Below are 19,832 nucleotides of genomic sequence, written 5' to 3'. Positions count from 1 at the left end.
CCTAAGAGATCACTCCCAAAATGGAGTCCAAACACTTAGCTGACTCGATGATTGAAGTCTTGCTGGGTGAGAAGCGATGGGATGCCTTTGACCAGGGAATCAGGGTTTCAATGTCCAAAGAAAGATCCTCAGGAATCAAGACTGGATCCAAGCTGGGATGTCCTCCTCTCTCTCCTTCCTCCCTAGCACTCCTGCCAGAAGCCCTTCTTCTCCTCCCTCCTCCAGAGAATCTCCCAGAATCCTCCTGGTCTCAACTGTCACCAACTGTCAGCCACTCCTTCTCTGGCTCCTCCTGTCCCATCCGCTTTGCACAAATCCCATTCTTACACATGTCATGGATGTTAATAAATTGGGCATTACTTCTCTTTTTTCCCAACTCTTTCACTTTTTTCTTTAACATTTTAATTAAATATTTATTTTTAACATTTTATTTTTTAATTTTAGAGTTCCAAATTCTCCCTTTCCAGCCCACCCTCTCCCCCGCTCATTGAAAAGATAAGCAATATGATAACAGTTACATATGAAAAATCATGCAAAATATATTTCCTTATTAGTTTTCCTTATTAGTTTCAAAAAAGCAAGAAAAATGAAGTGAGAAATTTATACTTGAATCTACACTCATAGTTTATCAGTTTTCTCTCTGGAGTTGGGCAGCATTTTTTCATCATGAGCCATTTAGAATTGTCTCAGATCACTGTATGTATGATCAAAATAGCCAAGTCTTTCACAGTTGATCATCATACAATATTGTTGCTACTACACACAGTGATCTCTTGTTTCTTCTCCATTTACTTTGTATCAGTTCATGTAGGTCTTGCCAAGTTTTTCTGAAACCACTCCTTAATCATTTCTAATAGTATAAAAGTACTCCATCATAATCATTTCCCACAATTTGTTCAGTGATTTCCCAAATGATGAGCATTCCTCAATTTCCTACAGTTTCCCACCACAAAAAGAATTGCTATAAATATTTTTATACAAGTAGGTCATTTTCCTTTTTCCTTATCTCTTTGGGACTCAGACCTAGTAGGGATATTGCTAGGTCAAAGGATATGCAGTTTTATAGGTAGGCAGTACTCATTACATGAGATCATAGGATTTGGAGCTGGAAGGAACCTTAGAAATGATTTAGTCCAAACTCCCTCCCACTCCCTAATTTCTTTTTAGAGGGGAGGAAACTTATGTTTAAGAGGAATTAAGTGGCTTTTCCTATGTCATAGTTAAGAAGCATCAGAGTAAGGATTCAAATCCAGATTCTCTGGTTCCAATTGTGATATTCTTTCTACTATATTCCCTTGTTTCTTTATATCATAGTACTTGAGAGCTGGATGGAAAATGAGACCACCAAATCTGATACCTTTGTTTGACAGATGGAGAAACTGAGGCCAGAGAGGGGAAATGCTTCACCCAAGGTCATACAGAGAGAGGGATCTGCTATATCTGTAGTTCCCAGAAGTAGAAGGACATTTGGGGCTTTCGGAAAATGATTCCTTTCCATTTGTAAAATCATGGGTTATTCTTAACATTAAGAATAAGCTTAAGGGAATGAATTCTTGTTAATTTGGGATAGGTTATCTCCACATTTCCTGATGATATGTGAGCTGACCTGGACCTGTTTAGACTGAACATCCAAAACACCAATGATACCCACTACTTAGCTTTCTAGAAACTTTGTTCCTTCTCCAAAGTAATGCCTTTGTTCTTGCTTTGTTCTGCCAAAGTCTCTGCTGATGGTGCTGAGTTTGCATAAAATAACACATTTTTTCAAGCACAGTTTAAATGCCAAGAACAGTTTTTAATGATCACTTTTCTCTTTCCCTGTATTTTCCTCTAAGGAGTGGGCATGTTTGGGTAAGATACTACATTTCAATGGATCTGTTATTTTGGCCCAATGAAGCATTCCTGGGCGGTTTATTTTAGGAGGAGTTCCAATTCATTGCTTCTGGTTTCCAATGACTTGGGTGTATTTTTCTACATTGTCCCCCAAGGCCATGTTATTGTAGAAAGTTACAGCTCTTAAAATCATTATCTTATCAAAGCAAGTACCATGGAATAGAAATGAAGGGGCCTTTCCAAGTTAGTCCAGGTTTGAATGTTAAAGAACTCAGGGAAAATTACTAAAAAAAAAAACAAATTGAAACTATATAGTTTTAAGGAGGCCTGGAAAGTAACAAATCCAAGCAAGAAAGGTCTAAATTCTGGATAGGAAGTATTGGTCTCTGGCCTTCCTCGGTTTGTCTTTACATACAGGAACCAGTGATTGTGTGAGAGATACTCTGCCTCCCTTCACTCTCCCCACTATTCCAAACTTCATGACAACCCTGCGATTTAGGCAAATTAAAGAGAAAATAAAGAGCATCTTCTCAGTTCAGCTACAAATTCTAGGTCCTCCCTTCTGCCCAAGTTAATTTTCTTACAGAGCCCAATGTAGATATCATGTGGAACTAGATTTATTCAAACATTTTAACAACCATTTAGAAAGATGTCTTCAGAAAATTCTTCTAAATTAGCTATAAAATTTTTACACGATGAACAGGTTTCATCCGAAGGCCAAAATTCAATCCAGGTCAGAGAATCCAAAGGATACACATATCTGCCAAGAAAAATGAAGACATGTTTGTCAGCTATGACCATGAAGAGAGAATATCAAAATAGCTAAGCTCCTCTCAGTGTTACTGAAAAAAAAAAAGCAACAAAACTTGAGAAAACAGTGTCCTAACTAGATAGGTAAGAAGTAACCAACTTCTGAGATAAAATACCAGGTTAACAATTCCTTAAGTCCTGTGAACTACTCCATCAATTCATCTTAAGTACACACATTTAACCTATTACCAAGCATTGGTCTATTTCCCTAATTAAAAATTCCCACATTTCCTTATTTGACCATAAACTCCTAACATTTTATCTTTTTCTATGTCTCCCATCTCCTTAACCCATTCTCTACCCTAATTAGCGCTTCCATGCCCTCTATCCTGCAATATTTTCTTAGGCCATTACGCCTATTCTGACTTCACTTTCTCCCCTCTTTAATTTTGATCCAATTCAACTCCACATTTCCCTATATTCTCAAATTCTTTGCCTCCTTGTCCTCTTGACATTTAATCCATGTAAAACTCAGTGTTGGATCACTCCTACTATGTGACTCCTCTGTTCCTTCTCACCTGCCACTGAAGAAAGCTGAGGAAATCACACTACTGTGCTTGTTGGGCACATCCATCTTCAGCTACAACAAGGCAATCCATTTTTCTTCCCTAATTGATCCCCTATTCCACTTCTGTCACAAGATTTTCCAAATCTTTTCTTCACAAGCCTCCCATATTTCCACCTTTCTCCTCTTTCTCAATTGAAAACCTGGTCTCTTATTTTACTGAGAAAATTGAGACCATTTAATGTGAACTCATTCTTTCATGCTCTTTGTCTCAGAACTCCTTTAACAAAGAAAGAACACTTTCTACTCTCTTTCCCCCAGTCTCCGACAGTTAGGTAACCTCTTTCCTTGCCTAGATTAACCTATTCACATTTGTCCTTGATTTCATCTTCCATCTTCTCTAGTAAATTTTACCTTCAAGCATGGCCACTGCTCCAATCTTCAACTTCTCTCTTGCTTCTGATTCCTTACTCCCAGACTTTCCTTCACCCCACATAATCAGCTGCCAAATCTTGCTGTTTTTACTTCCACTATGTTTCTCCCATCCAATTGCTTCTCTCCTCATAAAGCTAGTTCAGGTCTTCATCACCTCATGCTTAGATTGTTACAATAGTATCATAATTGATCTCCATACTCAAGTATCTCCCCACTTCAATCTATCCTACACACTAAAGCCAATATGATTTTTCTTAAGTACAGATCTCACTATATACCGTTCCCTTGTTGTATCAACTTGTTTAGTCTGTTCGGTTACGTCCAACTCTTTATGGCTCTATTTGGAGTTTTTTTTTTTTTTTTTTTTTTAGCACAAATAGTAGTTGTTTGCCATTTCCTTCTCTACCTCATTTTACAGATGAGAAACTGAGGAAAACAGAGCTAAGTGACTTGCCTATGGACACATAGCTGGCATCTAAGGTTGGATCTAAAATCATGAAGATGAGTTTTCCTGATTCCACACAAACTCCTCTGTTTAGCTTTTAAAGTTTCACAACTTTTTCTCAACCTTTCTTTCCAGTGTCTTTGGACATTTTTTGCCCTCCTTCACTCTGTGAGCCAGTGTAACTGACTTCCTCCATGTTCCTTACATACAATATTCCATCTCCTATTTCTGGATCTTTGCAATGGAAGGTCTATATGCCTGGAATTCATTCTCTCTTTAACCCTGCCTCAAAGAAGCCCCCTCTTTTTTTCAAGATGACCCAAGAGTTTTCTTTCTCAAACTACTTTGTATTTAACTGTTTTGTATTGATTTGTACCCATTCTGTGTATCCTTCTACTTGTCCTTGTTTCTTCTGCTAGAATATGAACTCTTTGAGAGTGGGTGCCGTTTTGTTTATTGTCTTTATAGCTCCAGTACTGGGTAGTTATTTAACAAACACTTTCACTGATGACTTTCATTCTTCCACATGAATGCTGACATATCCCACTTAGCAAGAATCTGACTACCAAAAGCTGCCATTGTGCAGAACATATCTGGAAATTTAGATATAAGAAAAAGTCTTAGAGCTCACACATTTTCCTTGGCAGGATAGGCATAGAACCATGCTCAGACCTTCAGTCATATAGTTATTTGTAAAGTAAGATTAAGAACATCTGAAAACATACTGAGAGCAGAAGGAGTAAACAGGAAAATGGAGAAGCAATGCAGTGGATATAGGGAGAATTCAGTTAGCACAGGGCAAAATCACTCTGACATGCCTCCATGAACAACTTCCACTTGTTCCTCTTTCCCACCCACTGCCCCCATTTTGTTACATGGTGTAGTTAACTCTGAGTCATCAAAGTTAAATAAATTTTGTCCTATATATGAAATTTATAAGGCAAAGGGGGATGTGTAACGCCTCATAAAAAATATCTAGAAGGGTTCCAGGCATCTAGAGAACTCTTTTATATTTTAGTCCTCATTTCCATGGAATCCTGGATAAGTGAGGCATTGCTACAACTCCTTTCCAAAAGCATAAAAAATGGACTTGCTATTAATGGCAATTCTTCTGTTTACTAGAAGAATTACCTACAAGATCTACTAAGAAAGGTGGATTATAATCACATCAGAATTGATTATATTAAAGCAATTAGCACTAAGGTTGCAGGGATTTCATGCAGGTCAGAATGGTAACGACCCTTCTGCCAGGACACCTGTGATTTGTAAGCAAAGTCACCCTCTCAAGTACTAGACTTACTTGAAACTGAAATTGTGTTTTATCTGAAGTGCTTCCTTTCCCATGATCAAATACTGACTCCCTTTTGTAATGTCAATATTAGCACATGTTTTCTTCTTAATGAAGATGACTTCAGTATTTTTCTGAACAAGAGCTTGCCCTGGAATAAAAAGAGGTAAAGTGAATGTCCTGACATCCTGATGTTGCAAGGGGACCACTCCTCTTCCCTCCCTGGTCCCTGTCCCCTGCTACACCATGCATCCTAGTTGAGGTAGGTAATTTGAAAGCACCTGGATTTAAATCTTGCTACTTCTTACCTATGTGACCTGGGTCAAGTTATTTGATGATGATGATATCAATTATAATAATAATAGCTAACACTAATATAGCACTTTACATTTTATAAAGTAATTTACACATACTATTTCTTTTGATCCTCAGAATAATCATAGAAGTTAGGTGCTATTTTTGTGCCCATTTTATATATGAGGAAACAAAAGCGAAGAGAGGTTAAGTGATTTTTCCTAGGGTTAAACAGCTAATAAGTGAGGCTGGATTTGAACTCAGGAGTCCTTAGCTCCAGGTCCAGCACTCTATTCATTTCACCACCTAACTGCCACTAAAACTCCTCTCGGTCTCAGTTTCCTTATCTGTGAAATGAAGGAATTGAGCTAGGTGACCTCTAAGGTAGCCTTCCCATTTCTAAACCTATCAGCTCTCTGGAAACTTTTGAATTGGCACATTAAGACCCAGTCCAAATTCCACCCACTTCATAATCCTTGATTTTTCAGAGCCAGAAGTATTGTCTCCATCTGCACTAACACAGTGCTCTATTTCTATCTCTCCTATGAGGCTGACATGTTCTCTTTTAAAATTCTTTGGTATCTGTCTTATCTCCCCCTACTAGTCTATAAGTTCCTTGAGGGCAAGGAGTCCACATGACATATATAGTAGAAAGGGTACTAGAGCCTAAATGTAAACATCAGCTCTGCATTTACCACCCATGTGATTTTGGTCCAGTTGCTTTCCCTTTATAGACCTCAAGATTCACATCCATAAAATGGATTTAGCAGAGAGGATTTGGATCAACTAATATGGAAGTTTCCTTTTAGTTTGAAATCTTTCTTATTCTTCTTTACAAGTCTCCCAGTACCCTAAGCCAAGAAACAGAATGGTAACTAGGGGCTCTGGCATGTGAGGCAAACATCGCAAAATGCACCTGGATATACCTCCACCATAGCAGTGAGGATAGAGGGAGATCTCTTGTTTCCTGCCGGGAAAGTTTCTGCTGAGAAGATGGAACAGAGCAGGGTGAAGGATATGGGCAGGAGGGGCTCACCATCTGGTAGCTGGCATTTTTACCTAATCATTGAGCCAGATGCTAAGTTTAATAGTATCTACCTACGAAATGGGTTCAAGGGTCAACACCCTCTAAGGTTTGGGAAAAGCTTCAGTTGCCAAACCCTAGCTGTGACATAGAATTATAGAAAGTATTTAGCAGATATTTACTACATGAATGAATTCTCACCAGTCTTGAAGATATCCAGAAGGGTTGCAGTGTACTTAACAAAACTATTTTCTTCAGTGATGGATAAAATCTTGACTTTATAAGCTAAAAAAGAAAACAGAGTTGAGTCCTTCCTCTGATACAGTAACACTATATCTCTATGCAAGTTTAGTAAGCTTCTTTTGAAATCCAGAGATATCTTCGTTACCCATAAGTTACAATAATTACAAAACTGTTAACGCTTTGTTCCTGGAAACTTAAGTTGATTTACTTTAAGGGCCAAGGAGGTATTTCTCATGCCCTTAAAATAACATTTTAGTCATATATTGTGGCGAAGAATTGCAAATCCTATTACTGGGGAAGCTGAAGCTAGTGAATTGCTTGAGTTCAGGAGTTCTAAGCTACAATACAGTAAATCTGATCAGGTCTCTATAGTAAGTTTAGCACCAATATGGTGAACCCCTAAGAGTTTTCCCACCTTTTCTAGGATCAGAAATCTAAAGACAAAATAAAAACATATCCAATATTGTGGTGTCAATAAGACCTTATCTAAAAGGCATGCAGTAATTGCAAATGAAAAATCTATATCAAATTGCTTTTCTTCTCAAGGAGGGAAAAAGGGAGAGAGAAAATTCAGAACTAATTTTTTAAAAACAATGTTAAAATTTTTTTGTTTACATATAGTTGAGAAAAAATAAATAAAAAATTTTAAAGCATAAATAAAAGAAATACAAACCCACTGCTTAAAGCAGGTGGAAGGGCCTTAGATTCCTCCTCTTTTATACTAGGTGATGCCTTCTAGCTCTGCCATTCTGTGATTTGAGGTACCTTTTGATTTTATACCTTTATATGTCCAAAAAATCTATGGAGATTCTGGATTTGAGACCATTACTCTTTATGGAGAGCATGGGAAGGAGTAGGATTTAGACAATGGGGACTAGGAAATTCTTCTATTGTTAGAGAGGGGGTAAGGGAGCAATTTAATTCTGTTTTTTGTTCTAAATCTGTTTTCCCTAGAAAAATCAAATAAATCCCCAGTGGATTTTCTTTCTCTTGGTCTAAACTACATAGCTAATATTTAAGAGACCATCTGTTGATAAAAGAGATTGAGAAGAATAATTGACACAAACAGTATTTCCCCCTTTCAATTTATTTAAAAGTTTGCAAAAAATCTTTGCTAAGTACAATATCTGAGGCAGTACAATGTCAAAGGAGAATGCTGAAAGTGGGTTTTAGCTATAGTTCTGCTACTAACTGCTTGTGTGTCTTTGAGCATGACTTCACTTCACAAAACTCTCTTCTTTGCTGTTTGGATTAGTGGAGCACCAAAGGCCATTAAGCTCTAACATTATGTGGCCCAACATTTTATGTTCTAAAGAACCTTTATGCTCTCACATTCTAAGACATTCCTTTTCCTTTTGGGACAAAAAAAAAACAAATAAAAACAACTATAAACCACCCATGTTGTATATCTGTATAAAAATCCAGTCTGAATGCCATTCTTCCATTAAAATGTACATTAAAATATAATAGACCTTTGGGGGGTAAAAGAGAAATGAAACTGAACAGTTCTCTTTATAAATGTGTATGAGATTTACTTATTATTATTATTTTTTTGCTTTTTATGTTTGAAGTTTTTTTTAATTGAAATTCCCGAATTGCCTTTGCCCCTTCTGAATCAGTGGGTAGCACACATTCCCCAAACATTATTTCTCTGTGGTTTCTGAAAAGCTCTCTTGGAATATATTTTCATCTTTGCAATCCAAAGGAATTCATTGGGGTAAAGCGTCTCAGTTGTGCGTGCATGTCAGTCTTATTACTGCTAATGAAAATCACATTTCTGCACTGAAGGACACACAATTGGGAAATGATGGCCTTTTCTTCAAAAAAGAACACATAGGATATTGCAACCATATAATCTCTGTACTTAATTTTGATCCTTTTAAATATCCTTCTAAATTTTATATTCTTGAGCTTCATTTTCACAGGAGAGTAGGTAGATTGGGTAAAATGATGTAGAGGAAAGTACAGTGAAATTTCAGTCGAATTCTTGAATTTAAATCCTAGATCTTATGTACTCTTGGTATTTTATTTTGTTTGTTTGTTTGTTTGTTTGATTCTTACTTTCTTACTTAGTAACAGTTATAAGACAGAAAGGTAAGGTGTTTTTTTTTGCCCAGGGTTACACAGCAAGGAAGTGTCCCCTCAGCTCCAGATATGGCACTCTATCTACTGAGCCTTCTAGTTGTCCTGCTTTAGGACTTTAGAGAAGTCATGTCATCACTTTGAGTTTTCTGTTTCCTCATCTGAAAAATGGGGCCAAATTACATATTCATTGCCTAACTTACAGGGTTGTTGTAAGGAAGGCATGACAGAAATGCATGTCATTAGAATCACATTGTGAAAATGATAAGACATGCACTATCTTCTTACTAGAACAATTATGAGAACAAAACAAGATAATATATGCAAAGTGCTATAGAAATATGAGTTATTGCTCAGACTTACCATATGCAATGTCTTGTTGGCAGGCAGCCTCCTTTCTGGCATCAGCAGAGATTGTCAAGTCTAGCTTTTCCTTCATTTGCCCACAATCCGCTGTTGGTGTGGTTTTTTTGGTGGTAGTTGTTGTTTTTCAAGAAATATATAGTCAATATGAGGCAATGACATCACAAACTCATTGCAAGAGAACAGGGTTTCCCATGGGCTCCTGCTCAAGCCATTATAATTTTGGAATCACTTATGTCTTGAGCTCCCACCCCAATATATTAAAATAGTTCTGAAGAAGCAAATAGTTGTATCATTAGCAGAATTGGCCATCCTGTAGTCCTGGCCCAGTGCCTTGCACATAGTAGGTGCTTAAAAGTATTTGTTAGATTGGATTAGAAGGCTCAAATGTCCTGTTTATTCTCTGGAGCTTCATGTATAACTCTTTTTTTTTTTTAAATAAATACTTTTTTTTTTTTTTAATTTTAAACCCTTAACTTCTGTGTATTGACTTATAGGTGGAAGAGTGGTATGGGTAGGCAATGGGGGTCAAGTGACTTGCCCAGGGTCACACAGCTGGGAAGTGTCTGAGGCCTGATTTGAACCTAGGACCTCCCGTCTCTAGGCCTGGCTCTTAATCTACTGAGCTACCCAGCTGCCCCCTTCATGTATAACTCTTGATGGGAGTATGAAGGAAAAAATGTTATTACGGATAACATTTTTCCCTTCCCCATTCCCTGCCCTTTACCTATTGCTCCATTGCATTGGAGTCCACATGTTCAATCTGGAATTGAAGACCTCCCCAATATGACTCTTTCCTCTTTTTTTTAATCCTTACCTTTTGACTTAGAACTAATATTCAGTATTGATTCCAAGACAGAAGAGCAGTAATGGATAGGCAACTGAGGTCAAGTGATTTGCCCAGAGTCACACAGTTAGGAAGTATCTGGGGTCTTCTGTCTCCAAGCCTGATTCTCTATCCACTGAGTCACTTACCTGCCCCTCCATCCTCTCCTAGCTTCATTTCCCACTACTCCCCATCACGCCTTTTATACTCTAATCAAACTGGACCTGCCACTAACCTCAAACACACAACTTATCTTCCTGTTCATATACCTTTGTTCATACTCCTCTCTATCCCTGGAATGGCTGCCCATCCCTAACTGTTGAAATCCTTTCATATGCCAAAGTCTAGTTCAATTCATACCTCTCCATGAATCTTCATTGCATTCCACAGACCAGAATTGACTTGATCTCTTCTCATCTGAGTTCTTTCCACTTTATGCCCTTCCTTTATTTGTCATATTCTACTTTGTTTAAAATTTATTTAGGTACAGACTTATCTCCCCTAGTAAACCACAAATTACTTGAGGGCAAAAAGGCTTTGTCTTATTTTTGAATCTTTTTTTCCCCTTCTTTAAAAAAAATAAACCCTTAACTTCTGTTTTAGAACTGATACTGAATTTCTAAATCAGAAGAGTGGCAAGGGCTAGGCGTTGGGGTTAAGTGACTTTCCCAGGATCAATATAGATAGGATGTGTCTGAGGCCAAATTTGAACTCAGGTCCTCTCAACTACAGGTCTGGCACTCTATCCATTCACTGAGACACTTAGCTGCCTCTTAACTTTGTTTCTAGCAAAGTCCTAACAAAGACTTTGTATATATTATAAGAACTGAAGTGTTTTTGTATGAGTTCATTTATTGATAATTTGGTTAAAATCAAATCCTTTGAAGAATTAAATGCTATAATATAAAAAAAGGAAACATCCTAACAAATTAGCAATAGTCAATTAGTCAGTCAACAAGTGTTTATGAAGCATTTACTATGTGCCTATGCTAAGTGCTGAGAATTCAAAGAAATGCAAAAGAAGTCACTGCCTTTAAGGAGCTCCCATTCTCCTAGGAGAGACAACATGCACACCACTTGACACACTGAAGACATGCATAGTGAGAAGGAACAGTAAGCATGGCAGGAAAGCACTGGCAGTTGAGGAGCTAAGCAAAGGCCTCATGTAGAAGAAAGTGAGATTTCAGCTCAATCTTGAAGAAAGTCAGGGAAGCCAGGAGGCAGACAGCAGAAGGGAGAACACTACAGATATGTAAAAGCTTGGAGACAGCAGATGGAGCATTGAGTGAGGAACAAGTAGACCAGTGTAGCCAGATCATAGAGTGTGTGGAAGGAAGTATGAGGTAGGGGTCAGGGAATTTTAGAAGAAGAATATTTCAGCTCTTTACTAAAAGTATCCCTGCCATTGATGAATACTTGCTCAAATGGCACACTAAAGCATTCAAAGAGTTGAGTAGCATTACAATCATTAAGAAAGTTAGATTAGAGTCAAGTAGGTGGCTTAGTGGATATGAACCAGGCCAAGAGGGAAAGGAAGATCCTAGATTTGAATCTGATCTCAGACATGCTCTAGCTGTGTGACCTTGGGCAAGCCACTTAACCCCAATTGTCTAGCCCTTCAATCTTCTGCCTTGAAACTGATATTTATTTTAGAAATATAACCAATATTTATTTTAGAAATAAACTGATATTTATATTATAGTATCAATTCTAAAACAGAAGGTAAGGATTAAAAAAAGAGCAAGGCAAACCATAACTTCTGTTTGCCTCAGTTTTCTAAATGTAAAATGGGATAATATTAGAACCTATTTTACAGGGCTGTTGTGAGGATCAATGAGATATGATTTGTAAAAAGTTGCTTAGAATAATGTCTAGCACATGGTAGATCCTCTGTACGTGTCCCATGAAAATATTCTCTTACCTTCCCCTTCCTTACTATGTGTAGAAATAAGCATTTAAAACAGAATTTACCTTCCACACAACTGCAGGTTGATCCATCACATACTTTTTCCAGTGTGCTCTGGAGAGGGCTATAAAATATGGTACACTGTTTATCTGAAGCAAAGAACAAATTGAAAAGATAATAAGGAGAGGATCTCAAGTGTTTAATGTAGTTGTCTGTTTCTGAGTTTCTTGCTCCTAACAAATAAATCATAGAGGGAAGGATAGGCGCACAGGGAGGGTTTTTGTAATTTGGGGGCCCAGGAAAAAGTAGAAGTTCCTATGATAATATGGTTTTCCTTAGTGCTGTGCTAGAAAAGGTTGAAAAGTCAGCTCTCAAAAAATTACACATCATGTACTTTTAAATTTAATCTGTGTTATTAACATTTTATCCATCACTTTCTTAAGTCTAAATAATCAGCAAAACAATAAATCAAATACTGATTTATAGCATTTGCTGATTTCTAAAGTGTGAATACTCACAATGAAAATTTAATAATTGGGTCTTACAAGCTGGCTCCAGCACATCCCTAAGAAGTTATACAAACATAGATGACAGGCATTTTCCATTTTTATACTTTGGGGCCTACAAACTGAGACCTTCCTAGTAGCACGATGTATAGGAAAGTCTTAGATTTGGAGGTAAGAGAGCCTGGTTGAATTCTGGTTCCAACACTAGCTATATGATACTGAATAAGTCTTTAACCTCTTTGAAAATCAAATTTTTTATCTGCAAAATGGAGATAAAAATGCTGGTCTTTTCTTAGTAGGTTGTTGAGAATAAAATGTTTTTGAATCTTAAAACACCATGGAAATGTAAATAATTTTTATCACTGTTATGGATGGAATAGATATTAAGATGTTAATACCATTAGTTCTACTCAAGGCAGATCTAAGGAAATGGGGTGGGGCATATCTCAGAAGGAAAGAGGTTTATGGTATGAAGGTTGGAAGAGGAGTAGAACAGTATTTGAGATGAGACTTTCTTAGATTAGGAAGTTTAGAATGTTCTAGTAGTTCTATCATTCATTTAACTCTTAAGGATTCTGATATCTTTTTAGCATCTTGTATAACAAACCTTCAACAATGCCTTGAGTCTAGAAGGGATAAGGGGCATTGAGTGTCCAAGCAGATTGTTATTTAGGGTTGTAATGTATAACTGAGGGAGTACTTTAAGGATGAGGATGAGGTTAGGAATCATATTAAACATGGTGGGTCAGATCTATATCTTTAAAAGGAAGACAATTAGAAATTCCCTTCAACCCCTCAGGACCAGAGCTATATGTGTCCTAAGTCCCCAAGGTTATCCTGGAATTTAGTGGAGTCCTATAGGGTTTTTCCCAGGTAAACAAAAAGTAAGAAACCAAGTAGGAATGAAGGACAGAAGAGGTAGAAAGTTGGTAAGTTACAATTGGGATTTGGGCATTCTTTTAGGGGACACAATCCCTAAATGTCCCAACATGGTAAAGGTTCTAGAGATAAGACCTCAAGAATATTGGATGACAATGTTGTTAGTTGGAAGTAAATGGAATGGGCTAGGAAATGTATCATTGTTGTCATGGGGTGAAAGGAAGCAAAGTTCTCCATATTTTACTATTAGACCATGGCTATTTCCCGGTCCATGAAGGTGAAAAAGCCTTAGAATGGATATATGGATAAGCCCTTTTCATTGCTTGTCTATTTCTATGGTAAAGAATGCTAGTCATCGAGAAGTTTGTTGGACTGTAATGATGAGTGTATTGGGGGAAAGGTGGAGTAATTTTATGAACTATGAAAAACTAGGTAGTTCTAAGGATTTTAAGAAAGTTTCTCTTGCCACTAAATATCTCCCTCAAGTTGGCTCAGTGCCTACAGTTAGATTATTAAAGATTCATTCCTTTATGTTTTCTGCTCTAGGGCTTTCCTAAAAAAATACAAATGCCTTCCCAGGAGAGTAAGACACTCTATCTTTATTAGCTATTTACACATTAGCAGGGGCTTAGCTTATTGTATCAATTTCCAAAGTAAGAGAATGGGACATAGGGCAAATTAGTTTGGTTTGATCGAAAGTGTAGAAAAACAGTTATCAAGTCTAGCACACAGCTTGGAGGGAAAAGACCTATGTGGGGCCTAGTTGTGGGAGAATTCTACTGCAGAAAAGAAAATGGAAATCATAATGTGGAAAAGGGGTCTCTGAATAGGGGTAAATACCGGAACCAAATGTCATCAGCTTCACACTTTTACTGATGGCTGATTTGAAGAGATCAATATCATATAATGGACAGAACAAAGGACTCAGAAAAGTCAGGAGACAAAGGCTAGCCTCTCACTCATTAGGAGACCGTGGACAAGTCATGTTCCCTCTCTTGGATCCAATTTCCCTGTTGTGTAAGAGGAAGGTGGGTTTTGACAATCCCTTCTAGTTCTCACATTCTCTGTTCGGAGTCTTAGTTCTCACTTTCTATGTTCTTGGACTACAAAAGAAACCCTTGAGGAAACTGTAAACTTTGAGTATAGTTAGGTACCTGGTCTGTGGTATTCATATACTGAGAATGTAGCAGGACTACGGAATCCAACCTCAAAAAGCTCAAAGATCCGGAATCGAACACAAAGGAACTTATCAGAAGGAATCTGTTTAACAAGTTTAAAGATTTAAGAAAATCACATAGAAAATTTAAATTCATGAAAAAAATTTTCTGACTGAATATATTTGAATCACATATAGTAAAAATAATGAAATGAAGGACTTACTGAATTCAGTTGCAGAATTACATGCCCATCCTTGATTTCATAACTTGTTAATAGTTGATCAACCCCATTGGTAAGCTAAGAGAATAAGGAGAATAATAAATTAAATTTTATATTGCTTTTACTTCTTTATACAACTATGGTACAATAATTATAGGGCCACAAGGTAATGCTGTGGATAGAATTCTGAATTTGATGTCAGGAAAACATAGACCTGAATTCAAATACTGCCTTAGATTAGTAATTAACAGTGTAGCCTGGGCAAGTCACTTAAATGAAGATAGTAATATGATTTACCTCCTTGCTGTGAAGAACAAATGAAGCAATACTTATAAAGTACTCATAAACCTTAAAACATTTTGGGTTCTAACTTTTAAAGGAAATGAAGAGCTATGCATCTTTTCCTTATGGATTTTGAAAATGTTCCATTACATTTATACTTGCAATCATTCCACAGATCTTTACATACTAGGCATGCAGATTAGCCAAAGAAACAGTCAGACCTAAAAGGGAATTCTGCCCTGGATAGCAAATTTCATCCAGCTTTGTGGATCAGAGCTCTCTATCATCTTTAATTGGTTCCAGGAAAACAAGGTGAAACAATTTTGTAAGACAACCTTCTTTCACGGGAACAATTTTATAAGAGGGTGATTGGCCAAATGACATCATTGAGGGGGTATTATAACTTTATAGTGAGGTTTTGATTATAATATATTAACAATTATTGTGAAATAATGTTGGTCAGGGTAATTTTAGATGGGGCTACACCCAAGGCCTGAAATTCTAGGAAACAGTATCTTTAAAAACAATTTAAAAGGTAGAGCCAAGATGTTGGAGTGAAAGGCAGTATTAGAATCTAGCTCTCCCTCCACACCTACTCAGTAAATATTTAAAGAATGTATCAGACTGAATTATGATTAAGAAAGCCAAGAAGTCACAGTGAGTCATTTTTTCCAGCCCAAGGAGGCTTAGGAAGATGGATAGAGAGGTCTGTGAACTCTGGCATTCCAGTGGCCATGGACTGAGAGTGAGCTGAGATAGGGCACAAGGAAGAGATGCCTGGGGATCCCTAAGCCAGCACTCAGTTAAAGAGCAGATGCCATCTAGCAGCCCTGTTGCCCACCATCCAGGGTTGGGTTACAGATCTAAGGTGCAGACGAGTGGTTGGGAGCATTGGCCTTGGCTACATATTGAACACAGGACAAGTTTTGAGAAGCAAATAGTAGCTGTGTGGCTCTGATTCCTGGAGCAAAGAATAGAGCCCCAGATCAAAGGCAAGCCAGCAGTTCATTTGCTTTGAACCTGCAGTCTTTCAGCAGGCCAATAATGAGTCAAGAAACAGTCTGCTGAAACTTCCAACCATAAGAAAGCCAAAAGACCAGGAGGGCAATAAGCAGGGAAGCTTAAGGCACAAACACAGAAAAAAAGAATTACTCTATAAGCAGAACCTCAAAGATCAAATGCAACATAGACACAAATCCATCAATAATTCCTAAAAGATTTAAAGCAAGACTAAAACAAGGAGTTAAAATGATTTTAAAAACAAAATAAGATCAGCAGAGGAAAGAATGCGAATGAGGCAAGAACTAGGGAAGAAAGACATGAAAATATAATTAATAGCTTAGAAAAACAGTACATAATCTTACTAAAGAAAATAACTCCTTGAAAATCAGAATTGGCCAAATGGAAGGTAATGACTCCATAAGGCATGAAGAAATAATAAAATGATAAAAGAGCAAAATGACAAATGTTGGAGGGGATGTGGAAAAATGGGTACACTAATACAGTTGGTGAAACTGTAAACGGATCTAGCCATTTTGAAGAGCAATTTGGAATTATGCTCAAAGAGTTATAAAACTGTGTATATCTTTTGACACAGCAATACCACTATTAGGTTTATTTCCTTTGGTGATCAAGGGGAAAGGAAAAGAAACTATATGTTCTAAAGTATTTATAGCCGCCCTCTTTGTGGTAGCAAAGAACTGGAAATTGAAGGCATGCCCATCAATTGGGGAATGGCTAAACAATTTGTAGTACATGGTTGTAATGGAATACTACTATGCCAAAAATAATGACAAAAAGATTAATTTTGGAAAGATCTACATGAAATTATGAAGAATGAAATAAGCAGAACCAAGATAACATTACATACAGCAACAGAAATATTGTTTGATGAATGACTTGTGGATGTGTAATTCCAGAGAAAGTACTGATAAAGAGAAATAAGTAGGACATAGTTTTTTATTTACATATATTTTTGTTAAATTATGCCTTCTCTAATTGGGGGGAGAGGATTAATTGGGTATTTTAATGTAACAAACAAATTTAAAAAAAGAAATAATAAAATGCAGTCAAAAGACTGAGAAAATAAGAAAAATATGTGAAATATCACCTAGGAAAAACAACTCTCCAGAAAACAGATTGAAGAGATATAATTTAAAAGATAATTAGATTTACTGAAAACCATGGACAAAAGAAAGAGCCTACACATCATATTTCAGGAAATCATAAAAGAAAACTGTTCAGGTGTCTTAGAAGTAGATGACAAAGTAGAAAATGAAAGAATCTACCTCCTGAAAGAAATCTCAAAATGAAAACTCTCAGAAATATTATAGCCAAAATATAGAGGTGCTAGGTCAAAGACAAATTATCATAAGCAGCCAGAAAATACAAATTCATGAATCAAAGATCAAGATCATGCAAGATTTAGCAACCACTTCCATAAAGAAGTAGAGAACTTAAAATGTAATATTCTAGAAGGCAAAGGAACTTTGCTTACAACTGTAGAATAGCCTTACAACTGTAGAATAGCCTATCCAGCAAAACTAATAATACCACAAGGAGGAAAAATGTATCTTTAATGAAATAGAGGACCTCCAAGCATTCCTGATTTAAAAAAAAAACAGAGTTGAGTAGAAAATTTGACATAAATACATGGGAATAAAAATAAATACACAGCATACAAAGCCAAGAGAAGATAAACATGAATGAAGAACCCAAAAGGACTAAATAAGGTTCATCTGTTTACCTTCTTATGAGGGAAGGCAATGTATGAACCCCCCAACCCCAGAATTTTATAATCAACAACAAAGAGTCATAGAGGGTATCTAATTAGACAGAGGACCTTGATGTGATTCTGTTGTAGTTTAGATAACCTAAAAAATGAATGGAATAGGGGCAACTAGATGTCTCAGGAAATAGAGAGGTCTGGAAGACCTGGGTTCCAGTGTGGCCTCAGACATTTCCTGTTTAACTTGGGCAAGTCACATAACTGCAATAGCTTGCTTTTACTACTCTTCTGCCTTAGAACTGATACTTAGTATTGATTCTAAGATAGAAGGTAAGGGTTTTTAAAAAAGAATGGAACAGATGGATAAAGGAATGCACTGGGAGAAGATTGAAGAAAGAAGAAAATGGGATAAATGGGGTAAGCAAAGAGAAGTTTATATTAAAAAGGAGGGTCAGTGGGATGTAGTGGATGACTCTTGAATATCATTCTCTTCTGAACTAGTTAAAAAGGGGAAGAATATATATGTAAACAAACAGGTACAACAAGGTAAGAGAAGATGAGGGAATAAGAGAAAGGGTAAATCAGGGGAAGCATTAGTCAAAAGACAAAGAAACTCTTAAAGAGGGTATAGGGGGCGAAAAGAAGGATAGAGAGAGAGAGATACACAGTTAGCAGTAACTGTGAATGTGAATGGGATAAACTCAACCATAAAAAAGAGGATAGGCTGCATTAGAAACCAGCATTTAACAATGTAGTGTTTATAAGAAACATACTCGAAACAAAGAAACAAACAAAAAAACACTCGGAGAATTAAAATAAGGGATGGTAGCAGAATTATTATGCTTCAGCCGAAGTAAAATATTCAGGTGTTAAAATTGTGATCTCAGACAAAGCAAAAATAGACCTAATCAAAAGAACTAAACAGAGAAACTACATTTTGCTAAAATATAGCACCATATGAATAGTGAACATATGCAGCAAATGGTATATCATCTAAATTTTTTAAGGAAAACTTACAAGAAGAAACAGGCAGTAAAAAATACTAGGGGATTTCAACTTACCTCTGTCAGAACTAAACAAATTGAACAAAAAATAAATAAGAAGCTAAGTACTAAATAAAATTCTAGAAAAATTGTATATGCTAAACCTTCAAAGAATATTTATGTAAACAGAAAGGAATACACTTATTTCTCAGTTGTGCATGGCACCTTCACAAAAACTGACCATATATTAGGGCATAAAAGTCTCACAGACAAATACAGAAAAACAGAAATATTCAGTGTGTCTTTTCCCTAACATAATGCAATAATAGTACATGCAATAAAGGTTCTTTAAAGCAGAGATTAAAAATTAATCAGAAACTAAATAACCTAATCCTGAAGAATGGATTGGTCAAAGAACAAATCATAGACTTAAGAAGGAATTTCATTAAAGATAATTATGACAATGAGACAACATACCAAAATTTGTGGGATGCAGCAAAAGCAATACTTATAGGACATTTTTTTTCATTTTTAAACTCTTTCATCAATAAAAAAAAACAGATTAACAAGTTGGGTATGTAACTTTTTTAAAAGCCACTGAAAATCCAACAAATTAAAAAACATCAAAGAAGTACTGAAATAGAAATCCTGAAAATAAAAACAAAAATTGAAAACTGAAAACAGCATTGAAATAATAAATGAAATCAGAATGTAAAATATAGATAAGCCACTAGCTAATTTGATTAATAAAAAAGAAAGAAGAAAAAGAAATAACATAAATGATGGAAAAAGACAATCGACAACCAAATGAAAAAGAAAAAAAAGCAATTATCAGGATATTTAACCCAAATGTATGCTCCCAAATCCCCTTAAAATCTAATTAATTTAAAATTAATTTAAATTAATTTAAATAATTTTAATTAATATTTACAAAAACATGTCCAAATGAACAAAACAGGAAACAGAATGTCTAATAACCCTATCTTAGAAAAACAAATTGAACAATCTATAAGTGAATGCCCA

General features: G+C 36.3%; 1 protein-coding gene across 1 annotated transcript in view; it reads right to left on the bottom strand.

Annotated features, from left to right (window-relative positions):
* Positions 1-2,442: 2,442 nt before the first annotated feature.
* C5 (complement C5) overlaps positions 2,443-19,832 on the bottom strand; it is a 163,900-nt gene continuing 146,510 nt past the window's right edge. The window contains exons 32-38 of the mRNA XM_044659769.1: positions 14,820-14,894; positions 14,594-14,699; positions 12,120-12,203; positions 9,323-9,412; positions 6,836-6,919; positions 5,329-5,467; positions 2,443-2,593 (exon numbers count right to left, since the gene is read on the bottom strand). Of these exons, the coding sequence (XP_044515704.1) occupies positions 2,464-2,593; positions 5,329-5,467; positions 6,836-6,919; positions 9,323-9,412; positions 12,120-12,203; positions 14,594-14,699; positions 14,820-14,894 (708 nt within the window). The 3' untranslated portion in view covers positions 2,443-2,463. The remainder of the gene's footprint in view (positions 2,594-5,328; positions 5,468-6,835; positions 6,920-9,322; positions 9,413-12,119; positions 12,204-14,593; positions 14,700-14,819; positions 14,895-19,832) is intronic.

Source organism: Gracilinanus agilis, chromosome 2 (assembly GCF_016433145.1).
Source record: "Gracilinanus agilis isolate LMUSP501 chromosome 2, AgileGrace, whole genome shotgun sequence".
NCBI lineage: Eukaryota > Metazoa > Chordata > Mammalia > Didelphimorphia > Didelphidae > Gracilinanus > Gracilinanus agilis.
The sequence above is the reverse complement of the archived record's forward strand: the minus strand, read 5'-3'. Positions and strand labels throughout refer to the sequence as shown.